Source organism: Oncorhynchus nerka, unplaced genomic scaffold, assembly GCF_034236695.1.
Source record: "Oncorhynchus nerka isolate Pitt River unplaced genomic scaffold, Oner_Uvic_2.0 unplaced_scaffold_2867, whole genome shotgun sequence".
In the NCBI taxonomy this organism is placed as follows: domain Eukaryota; kingdom Metazoa; phylum Chordata; class Actinopteri; order Salmoniformes; family Salmonidae; genus Oncorhynchus; species Oncorhynchus nerka.
This window is the reverse complement of record NW_027038434.1, coordinates 18297-29953: the sequence shown is the minus strand read 5'-3', so window position 1 is coordinate 29953 and position 11657 is coordinate 18297. Positions and strand designations below refer to the sequence as shown.

At 39.9% G+C, this 11657-nt stretch overlaps 1 protein-coding gene across 4 annotated transcripts; it reads right to left on the bottom strand.

The window, feature by feature from the left end:
* Positions 1-272: 272 nt before the first annotated feature.
* Positions 273-7716, bottom strand: LOC135566956 (basement membrane-specific heparan sulfate proteoglycan core protein-like). 4 transcript variants are annotated; one of them, XM_065014504.1, is made up of 15 exons: positions 7410-7716; positions 5402-5674; positions 4938-5210; positions 4518-4838; positions 4144-4422; positions 3725-3973; positions 3299-3415; positions 3157-3181; positions 2944-3068; positions 2667-2717; positions 2476-2559; positions 2138-2200; positions 1936-2010; positions 1387-1449; positions 273-450 (listed from the first exon to the last, which is right to left on the bottom strand). In XM_065014504.1, the coding sequence occupies exons 1-15, from the start codon at positions 7447-7449 to the stop codon at positions 326-328; spliced, it is 2163 nt and encodes a 720-aa protein (XP_064870576.1). In that variant the 5' UTR covers positions 7450-7716; the 3' UTR covers positions 273-325. The 4 variants fall into 4 exon arrangements, with proteins under 4 accessions (XP_064870576.1, XP_064870574.1, XP_064870573.1 ...); XM_065014502.1 differs by lacking the exon at positions 7410-7716 and having other exon boundaries at positions 273-444; positions 5402-6242; XM_065014501.1 differs by lacking the exon at positions 7410-7716 and having other exon boundaries at positions 5402-6241.
* Between the last annotated feature and the right edge of the window lie 3941 nt (positions 7717-11657).

The window sequence follows — 11657 nt, the reverse complement described above, 5'->3', positions numbered from 1 at the left end:
AATATACATAATAATATAACCGTTATATACATAATAATATACATAATAATAGAACAGTTATATACAGAATAATAGAACAGTTATATACAGAATAATATAACCGTTAGATACATAATAATATACAGAATAATAGAACAGTTATATACAGAATAATATAACCGTTAGATACATAATAATATACAGAATAATATAACAGTTATATACATAATAATATACAGAATAATATAACAGTTATATACATAATAATATACAGAATAATATAACAGTTATAAACAGAATAATATACAGAACAATATCCAGCTTTTCAATATATGGGGTCAAAGAGTTACGAGGTTCTGATAAGGGGAATATGGAGGGAGGGATGTCCAGACTTACCTCTCTTCTTCTTGGTTTTGACCTTCTTTTGGAGATCAACCTCAACATAGGTCACATCAACAGGTCTCGCTGCTCCTGACAATGGACATTTCCAGTCAACAATGGAATTAGGATGGAATTAGCTTAATGCATATTCTGCTTTCCAATTGGCCGGCCTCTATCTTCAGACAATTGAGTTGCAAAATAATCTTTGCTTTGAGAGTGCAAATCCAAACGTATGTTAACATCAACACTAGAATCCATAGTTCATCATTATCTCAGCTCACTGGTCACCATAGCATCTCCCACCTGTAGCACACGCTCCAGCAGGTATATCTCTCTAGTCACCCCCAAAACCAATTCTTTCTTTGGCCGCCTCTCCTTCCAGTTCTCTGCTGCCAATGACTGGAACGAACTACAAAAATCTCTGAAACTGGAAACACTTATCTCCCTCACTAGCTTTAAGAACCAACTGTCAGAGCAGCTCACAGATTACTGCACCTGTACGTAGCCCACCTATAATTTAGCCCAAACAACTACCTCTTTCCCAACTGTATTTAATTAATTAATTAATTTTGCTCCTTTGCACCCCATTATTTTTATTTCTACTTTGCACATTCTTCCATTGCAAAACTACCATTCCAGTGTTTTACTTGCTATATTGTATTTACTTTGCCACCATGGCCTATTTATTGCCTTTACCTCCCTTCTCACCTCATTTGCTCACATTGTATATAGACTTATTTATACTGTATTATTGACTGTATGTTTGTTTTACTCCATGTGTAACTCTGTGTCGTTGTATCTGTCGAACTGCTTTGCTTTATCTTGGCCAGGTCGCAGTTGTAAATGAGAACTTGTTCTCAACTTGCCTACCTGATTAAATAAAGGTAAAATAAAAATAAATAAATAAAAATAAAATCACACTGATGATAAAAAGGTAACATGATCAGAAACATTTCTCACCAGTTTGTCAGGACATACTTACATATAGTTTCATACCCGTTTAATAGATTGTTGATTTAATCTTACCGGGGGCTGTGTATGGCTTCACTAGAGAATAGACAGATTCTGGCTCAGGTGGGGTTGCTGTTTCTGTAGGGGTGAGGATAACACATCAGAATAATATAACAGTTATATACAGAATAATATAAAGAATAGTGTACAGTTATTTATGGAATAATATAGTCATATACAGACTAATTTACAGTTATATACATAATAATATACAGTTCTATACAGTTATATATGGAATAATATACAGTTATATATGGAATAATATACAGTTATATATGGAATAATATACAGTTACATACAGAGTACTATAGTTATATATGGAATAATATACAGAGTAATATACAGTTCTATACAGTTATATATGGACTAACATACAGTTATATATGGAATAATATACAGTTACTTACAGAGTAATATGAAGTTATATACAGATTAATATCTAGAATAATAAACTGAATAATATACAGTTATATACAGATTAATTTATACAATTATTCAATATGGGGTCAAAGAGATATGAGGTTCTGATAAGGGGAATATGGAGGGAGGGATGTCCAGACTTACCTCTCTTCTTCTTGGCTTTGTTCTTCTTTTGGAGATCAACCTCAGCATAGGTCACATCAACAGGTCCTGCTGCTCCTGACAATGGACATTTCCAGTCAACAAATGAAGGACTTAGATTATTGCACATTCTGCCTCTTCATCCCAAACTCAGAAATGATGAATGAAGGTTTTAATGACTGCCAACCTGTAGAATGGGTCTTACCTGTGGCCTTCCCTGTCTTCACCTCAGAGTAGACTGGATAGTCTTTAGGATCATTTCTCTTTTCTGAGGAGAAGAAGGAAGAGCAGAGAATTTGTAAATATATATTTATGTACACACATCTACATGAAATGTAGATTACACTTTTGTAGTGAATTGCCATGAAAAAATTATAATTACAGAACAGTCTCAACAGCCAATTATTGCAGAATATACAAGGATAGGCAGCAACAAGAACCATCTGTATTCCAGTTCTCAAATCATAGTACAATTACATTAGATTATTTAGATTATTTTTCCCTCTGGGATACACTGCTACATGTGTCACAGTTGAGGGTCACCTTTCTTTTTTTTGTCCAACTTTTTCAGTTGAATCTGGGCGTAGGTCACATGACTTGGTCCAGCAGCAGAAGCACCAGCAACATCTGAGACATAATACACAAACACCTCCACTTAGTCAAACTACATGTCATATTAAATGAAGAGCAGCAGACTACTACACATTCATACTGAAAACATTACATTACACTACCATTATCATTGTTGTCTGAGGAATTGATCGTGTCGTAGATGTTAGTGTCACCTGTTGATCAAAGAAGAGAGATATTTTGTTTTGATTTTTAGGTTGGTTAACCTAAGATTGACTAGGGATCAATTGGGATCAATGGGATCAATTCCATTTAAATTCCACTCAATTCAGGAAGAATAATGAATTTGGTTTACTTTCTGAATTGACCGAAATGTAAATGATTTTGTCCCAAAAGCTGGTTGTTATACAAAGTGCATGTAGAGTCAGTGTATGAGGTTACAGAGATGAGACTGGTAGAGGTCTGGGCTGAGAGACTGATCATGTAGATCAGTATCAGGAGCCTGACCCTGGGTAGATCCTTGGTCCTGTTGGGGGTCCTGGTTGGTGCTCTGGGGCTGAGGGGGCCTACAGGGAGAGAGACACTCAGCATAAGAAGCACAGAGAAGATGATATACTGTATGTATCAATATGCTTGAGAGACAGGTGTACTCACCAGAATATTCTGTTGAAACAGGAACCTGTAATGACAAACACATCGTGTTATGTACTGAACTTTCTCCAACTATTTACATTTTTATTTAGACATTTTTATCCTAAACATAATAATATTAAATGATACATTTCAAAAGTCTCACCTTTTCTGTTTTGATATCTCACCAGCAGGACCAGGAGAATGACCAGTAGAACACCAGCAACAAGCAGACCCACAACCACTCCTACTAGGACTGATGTAGAGGATCCAGGAGCTACGGCTGGAGAGAGAACAGCACAACACCAATCAGACTCTGAGGTGGAAAATAAATAAAGTAGTTCAATTCCTGTATGTATCTGAAACTGGAGAGACTGGTGAGAGAACAGGACAGACAGAGAGGATATATAGGTTTATGGTATAGAGCATGAAAATAAAGTAGGCTGGCCCGTCTTTTGACAATTTAGTTGACATATCATATTTTCTAGGGAAGTGGAAATCTAAAACTATTTTAACATTAATATTTAAATCAAATGATTTTCACACAGATAATAAAAAGGTAACTTAGTTGTGATCATAAATGTTTTCTCACCTCTCACTGTCACCCAGCTCTCTGGTGATTCTCCTTCATCAGATTTACACTTATAGAATCCTTCATCTGACTTGGATACTGTAGGGATGGTCATCTCTCCTGTGGTCTCATTCTTGATGAGAACTCCATCTTTGTAGAAATCAGTCTTGGGTTTAGGATTTGTTCCCTGATGTCTAAATGTACAGGTCAGAGTCACAGAGTCTCCTTCAGTCACAGGATGGACAGGACTCTCCAGGATCACATCACCATCTGTGTATCATAATATATAAATAATACTGTAAATCTGGAGTCATCACTCACAATATATCAACATCTTCTGAGCTTGTATTTTATGAGATGCAGTCATTCAGTTACAGAATTGAACATATTATTATACATGCATTTATGAAAGATTAGTGAATGTTGTACAATAGACGTACCATTTACTGTGATGTTGACAGCATTACTGTTCTCTCCTGATCCAGACTCACACCAGAACACTCCACTGTACCGTGTGTCCAATGATGTGATGGTGCAGGTGGATTCTGTTATTGATCTCCAGGTAGATGGACACTCTGACCGCCATGCTGTCTCTGTGTGTCTCTTCAGTCTCCATCCAGTAGAGTTCCCCTTCAGCTCACAGCTCAGTGAGAGAGACTTTGATGTAAAATGTTGAGTTGTGTTGGGATTTACTGTAAGAGACACTGAAGGCTGCAGATCTGAAACAAAGAGAGACAGAGTCAAACCTATAGTTATATAGACACATGAGGGTGACTTAAAGATGATTTAATACAGTTTAAATGCAGTTAGTTACCTCCTGACCAGAGAAACTGAGGTTCACTGTAGAGTGTATCATAGACTGGGTCTCCTCTCCCAGCTCTACACACATATCCTCCTGTGGGAGTAGGACCAGCAGAGATCAGAGTGTAGGAGTCTTCACTAGTCACATTGTCAGATAGGGGCTGTAGAGAGTAAGACTTGTCTGATAGGGAGGGTAACCCAGCTCTGTAGGGAACAGTCCTGTACCAGGAGAACCTCCAGCCTGTAGACGTCTTGTCAACTTCACAGTTCAGAGCCACTGAGTCTCCAGCGTTCAGCCACTGAGGAGAGATACTCAGGACAGGTTGAGGTTGATCTGTGATTTGATAGAGGACAGGTTTCTGTTTTCTAACTTTCAGTTTTAGCAATAATTATAGTTACCAATGTAGATGTTTACATGATTATATATACTTACCAGACACAGTCAGTTGTACAGCATCACTGGTCTTGGAGAACTTGTTTCCCTTTACACCCTCACAGGTATATGAACCACTGTTATACCAGTAGACAGGACTGATTCTGTACTCAGGCTTTGTGTTAAAGGGGATCACTACCGGACTATTCTTATACCATCTGTAGTTCCAGTCAGAGTCTCCTCCTCCCTGTATGTCACATCTCATAGTAACAGTCTCTCCACTGAATATCTGGGTCCAGTTGGGTTGGAGGGTCAGAACAGCAACAGGCCTCTCTGCATAGACACAACACAGACAACTAACTGAATAAATAGTTGCACAATTTGAATGTATTAATTTATCAATAGGTCTACTCATGAATATAGCTTCAAGTTAGCTATAATTGTTGTGATACAATGAGCAGACAAAATATTATACCCTAGATTACTCTCTATCCACACTAACAGCCATTTATCATAAAACTCACCAGTAATGTTTATCTGGACTGGGTCACTGTACAGGGTGTAGTAGACTGGGTCTCCTCTCCCAGCTCTGCACCAGTACTGTCCTCCATCAGAGACCCTGACCCAGCTGAGTGTGTAGGAGTATCCAGAGGTTGTGGTTACTGGTGTAGAGTCTGGTCTGTGTCTGTACCAGTAAAACTTCCATCCAGGAGACTCTACAGTACAGCTCAGTGTCACACTGTCTCCTGTGAATATACTCTCTCTGTCTGAAGTCAGTGTGGTCTTTGGCTGATAGTCTGTATGTGAATAGGTTTGAATGGTAAGATAACAACAACAACAGCAGAGAACATGGTCAGACTCAGTAACTCTACTGATGGTGAGGGTGTCTCCTGTTATAGTGTGTCTGACAGACTGGGACACTACATTATAATTCCTGTCTTTGTACCACTTATAACTCCAGATACAGTCAGACCCTACTGAACACATCAGAGCAACTGTCTCTTCGGGGAACACAGGGTTTGGATCTACAGTTCAGTTGAGCATAGTGCAAATAGTTAGAGCATTGGACAAGTAACCGAAATGTTGCAAGATCGAATCCCCGAGCTGACAAGGTAAAATTATGTCATTCTGCCCCTGAACAAGGCAGTGAACCCACGGTTACTAGGCCATCATTGAAAAGGTTAACTGACTTGCCTAGTTAAATAAAGGGAAAATAAAAATATATAAAATATATTAGGGTACAGTTCAGTAGAGCACAGTACAATAGAGTAGGTTACAGTTCAGTAGAGTACAGTACAATAGAGTAGGGTACAGTTCAGTAGAGCACAGTACAATAGAGTAGGGTACAGTTCAGTAGAGTACAGTACAATAGAGTAGGGTACAGTTCAGTAGGGCACAGTACAATAGAGTAGGGTACAGTTCAGTAGAGTACAGTACAATAGAGTAGGGTACAGTTCAGTAGAGTACAGTACAGTACAATAGAGTAGGGTACAGTTCAGTAGAGTACAGTACAATAGAGTAGGGTACAGTACACTAGAGGGGGTACAGTACACTAGAGTACAGTACAATAGAGTAGGGTACAGTTCAGTAGAGTACAGTACAGTAGAGTAGGGTACAGTATACTAGAGTAGGGTACAGTTCAGTAGAGTAGGGTACAGTTCAGTAGAGCACAGTACAGTAGGGTACAGTTCAGTAGAGCACAGTACAGTACAGTAGGGTACAGTACAGTAGAGTAGGGTACAGTTCAGTAGAGCACAATACAATAGAGTAGGGTACAGTTCAGTAGAGCACAGTACAAAGGAGTAGGGTACAGTACAGAAGAGTAGGGTACAGCACAGTAGAACACAGCACAATAGAGTAGGGTAAAGTTTAGGAGAACACAGTACAATACATTCAAGTAGCGTACAGTTCAGTAGAGAAAAATGTAATGGATTAGGGTACAGTTCAGTAGAGCACAGTGCAATAGAGTAAGGTACAGTTCAGTTGAGCACAGTAGAATAGGGTAGAGTACAGTAGAGCACAGTGCAATACAGTAGGGTATAGTTCACTAGAGCACAGTGCAATAGAGTAGGGTATAGTAATGTAGGGTAGAGCACAGTACAGTAGAGCACTGTGCAATATAGTTGGCTACAGTAGAGTTGGGAAGAGCTGTGAAAATAATGCACAAAATATCTGGATACCTGCCTGGTAATTCAGCTGATGCTGTAACATTGTGATAAAACTATATTTTACATATGTTGACTCCATTCAGTTAGAATTTACAGTGTATATATCTGTATTTAGAATAACCCTCATTGGCTCTGGATTTACAAAATTCAGATTGAAGACAAACAGTGAGCTCACCAGTGATGATGATGGAGAGATTAAATCTGAGATAGGACTTCTGACACTCATTTATATAAACTGTCCAATCCATGAGTACAACCGACCCACTCTTATCAGCAGGACGGGTAAGGACTGACATATCGGATTGTTAATCAAGCAAAGATGGTTTTTCATCCTTAGGTAAATTATGTAAAGATATGTACTCACCAGTGACGATGATGGGGAGAGAAAAGCTGTGATTTGACATCTGGGGCCGACCTCTCCTCCTCCCAACACAACTGTACTGACCAGCCTGGTCAGGGAGAGAGAGGGTGTTTTTCCTGGTCTTAATGAGAAGCTCTTCATTGTTTCTGAACCAGCTGTATGTCCAGTCTGTGTTGTCTGATATGTCACACCGCAGAGTGACTGTCTCTCCAGGGTAGAGGAGACCCTGTGGAGTGACTATCTTCACTGAGGCCGTGGGCAGAGCTGTGGAAACAGTTATATGAAGACAAATGCAGTCAGAGCAACAATCTTTCCAAAGTATGATCTGACTTCAGTAAGTAGTACAGTAACTACTACTACAGATCAGTAGAATACAGTTCAGTAGGGTACACTAGAGTAGGGTACAGTACAGTAGAGCACAGTTCTATAGAGTAGGGCACAGTTCAGAAGAACACAGTACACCACATTCAACTAGAGTACAGTAGAGCAGGGTACAGTTCAGTAGAGCACCACACAATAGAGTATGGTACAGTTCAGTAGAGTACATTACAGTAGTGCAGGGTACTGTACAGTACAGTACAACAGAGTAGGGTACAGTTCAGTAGAGCACAGTATTGTAGAGTAGGGTACAGTTCAGTAGAGTACTGTATTGTAGAGTAGGGTACAGTACAATAGAGCACAGTATTGTAGAGTAGGGTACAGTACAGTACAATAGAGGAGAGTACAGTTCAGTAGAGTGCACTACAATAGAGTAGTATACAGTTCAGTAGAGTAGGTTACAGTACAGTAAGGAATAGTACAATAGAGTAGTGTACAGTTCAGTAGAGTAGGGTACAGTACAGTAGGGTATAGTACAATAGAGTAGGGTACAGTAGAGCACAGTGAAGTAGGGTACAGATCAGTAGAGCACAGTACAATAGAGTAGGGCACAGTAGAGCACAGTAAAAGTAAGAGATCAGTAGAGCACAGTACAATAGAGTAGGGTACAGTTGAGTACAGTAGAATAGGGTACAGTACAGTAAGGTAAAGTACAGTACATTAGAGTAGGTGCAGTACAGTAGATTACAATATAGTAGTGTACAGTACAGTTGAGTACAGTAGAGTAGGGTATATTACATTAGAGGACAGTAGAGTAGGGTACAGTACAGTAGATTACAGTAGAGTAGGGTACAGTACAGTAGAGTAGAGTACAGTGGTATATAGTAGTAGTGTTTTTGGTCAAATAGATGGCAATATTTGGCGTCTTGGAGGGTAGGAACCCCTGTTCGCTATACATCTCAATACTCTACACTTTTTCCTGAATTGTGCACTTGCCCCTACCCACATGGTGGTCCTCTGGGACAGTTCAGTAGAGTACAGTACAATAGAGTAGGGTACAGTACAGTAGAGTACAGTAGAGTAGGGTAGAGTAAGGTACAGTACAGTAGAGTACAGCAGAGTAGGGTACAGTAGATTGGAGTAGGGTACTGTAGAGTACAGTAGAGTAGGGTACAGTAGAGCATCAGAGTAGGGTACAGTTCAGTAGAGCACAGTACAATAGAGTAGGGTACAGTACAGTAAGGTAAAGTAGGGTACAGATCAGTAGAGCACAGTACAAGTAGGGTACAGTAGAGCACAGTAAAGTAGGGTACAGATCAGTAGAGCACAGTACAATAGAGTAGGGTACAGTAGAGCACAGTAAAGTAGGGTACAGATCAGTAGAGCACAGTACAATAGAGTAGGGTACAGTAGAGCACAGTAAAGTAGGGTACAGATCAGTAGAGCACAGTACAATAGAGTAGGGTACAGTTGAGTACAGTAGAATAGGGTACAGTACAGTAAGGTAAAGTAAAGTAGAGTAGAGTACAGTAGGGTACAGTACAGTACATTAGAGTAGGGTACAGTACAGTAGAATACAATATAGTAGTGTACAGTACAGTTGAGTACAGTAGAGTAGGGTATATTATATTAGAGGACAGTAGAGTAGGGTACAGTACAGTAGATTACAGTAGAGTAGGGTACAGTACAGTAGAGTAGAGTACAGTGGTATATAGTAGTAGTGTTTTTGGTCAAATAGATGGCAATATTTGGCGTCTTGGAGGGTAGGAACCCCCCTGTTCGCTATACATCTCAATACTCTACACTTTTTCCTGAATTGTGCACTTGCCCACTACCCACATGGTGGTCCTCTGGGACAGTTCAGTAGAGTACAGTACAATAGAGTAGGGTACAGTACAGTAGAGTACAGTAGAGTAGGGTAGAGTAAGGTACAGTACAGTAGAGTACAGCAGAGTAGGGTACAGTAGATTGGAGTAGGGTACTGTAGAGTACAGTAGAGTAGGGTACAGTAGAGCACAGTAGAGTAGGGTACAGTTCAGTCAGTAGAGCACAGTACAATAGAGTAGGGTACAGTACAGTAAGGTAAAGTAGGGTACAGATCAGTAGAGCACAGTACAATGGAGTAGGGTACAGTAGAGCACAGTAAAGTAGGGTACAGATCAGTAGAGCACAGTACAATAGAGTAGGGTACAGTAGAGCACAGTAAAGTAGGGTACAGATCAGTAGAGCACAGTACAATAGAGTAGGGTACAGTAGAGCACAGTAAAGTAGGGTACAGATCAGTAGAGCACAGTACAATAGAGTAGGGTACAGTTGAGTACAGTAGAATAGGGTACAGTACAGTAAGGTAAAGTAAAGTAGAGTAGAGTACAGTAGGGTACAGTACAGTACATTAGAGTAGGGTACAGTACAGTAGAATACAATATAGTAGTGTACAGTACAGTTGAGTACAGTAGAGTAGGGTATATTATATTAGAGGACAGTAGAGTAGGGTACAGTACAGTAGATTACAGTAGAGTAGGGTACAGTACAGTAGAGTAGAGTACAGTGGTATATAGTAGTAGTGTTTTTGGTCAAATAGATGGCAATATTTGGCGTCTTGGAGGGTAGGAACCCCCCTGTTCGCTATACATCTCAATACTCTACACTTTTTCCTGAATTATGCACTTGTCCACTACCCACATGGTGGTGCTCTGGGACAGTTCAGTAGAGTACAGTACAATAGAGTAGGGGACAGTACAGTAGAGTACAGTTGAGTACAGTAGAGTACATTAGAGCAGAGGGCAGTAAAGTAGAGTACAGCAAGAGTAGGGTACAGTATAGTAGAGTACAGTCGAGTACAGTAGAGCAGGACAGTACAGTAGAGTACAGTAGAGTAGGGTGCAGTACAGTAGAGTACAGTATAGTAGGGTACAGTTCAGTAGAGTACAGTAGGGTATAGTTTAGTAGAGTACAGTAGAGTAGGGTACAGTTCAGTAGAGTAGGGTACAGTAGAGTATGGTACAGTACAATAGAGTAGGGTACAGTTCAGTAGAGCAGGGTACAATACAGTAGACTAGTATATAGTAGTAGTAGTAGTGTTGTGGTCAAATAGATGTCAATGTTTGGGGTCTTGGAGGGTTGGAACCCCCCTGTTCGCTATACATCTCAATACTCTACACTTTTTCCTGAATTGTGCACTTGTGCACTACCCACATGGTGGTCCTCTGGGACAGTTCAGTAGAGTACAGTACAATAGAGTAGGGTACAGTACAGTAGAGTACAGTCGAGTACAGTAGAGTACAGTAGAGCAGGGGACAGTAAAGTAGAGTACAGCAAGAGTAGGGTACAGTAGAGCACAGTAGAGTAGGGTACAGTTCAGTAGAGCACAGTAAAATAGAGTTGGGTACAGTACAGTAAGGTAAAGTAGGGTACAGATCAGTAGAGCACAGTACAATAGAGTAGGGTACAGTTCAGTAGAGCACAGTACAAAGGAGTAGGGTACAGTACAGAAGAGTAGGGTACAGCACAGTAGAACACAGCACAATAGAGTAGGGTAAAGTTTAGGAGAACACAGTACAATACATTCAAGTAGCGTACAGTTCAGTAGAGAAAAATGTAATGGATTAGGGTACAGTTCAGTAGAGCACAGTGCAATAGAGTAAGGTACAGTTCAGTTGAGCACAGTAGAATAGGGTAGAGTACAGTAGAGCACAGTGCAATACAGTAGGGTATAGTTCACTAGAGCACAGTGCAATAGAGTAGGGTATAGTAATGTAGGGTAGAGCACAGTACAGTAGAGCACTGTGCAATATAGTTGGCTACAGTAGAGTTGGGAAGAGCTGTGAAAATAATGCACAAAATATCTGGATACCTGCCTGGTAATTCAGCTGATGCTGTAACATTGTGATAAAACTATATTTTACATATGTTGACTCCATTCAGTTAGAATTT

Bases quoted from the DNA above. Each gene is read 5' to 3' on its own strand.
- LOC135566956 (XM_065014501.1), bottom strand. From the start codon at position 5,864: ATGTGTTCAGTAGGGTCTGACTGTATCTGGAGTTATAAGTGGTACAAA. The intron at 3,416-3,724 runs GTGAGAAAACAT...TTCTCTCTCCAG, and splicing joins GAGCTGGGTGACAGTGAGAG to CCGTAGCTCCTGGATCCTCT. The intron at 1,450-1,935 runs GTAAGTCTGGAC...TCACCCCTACAG, and splicing joins CAAAGCCAAGAAGAAGAGAG to AAACAGCAACCCCACCTGAG.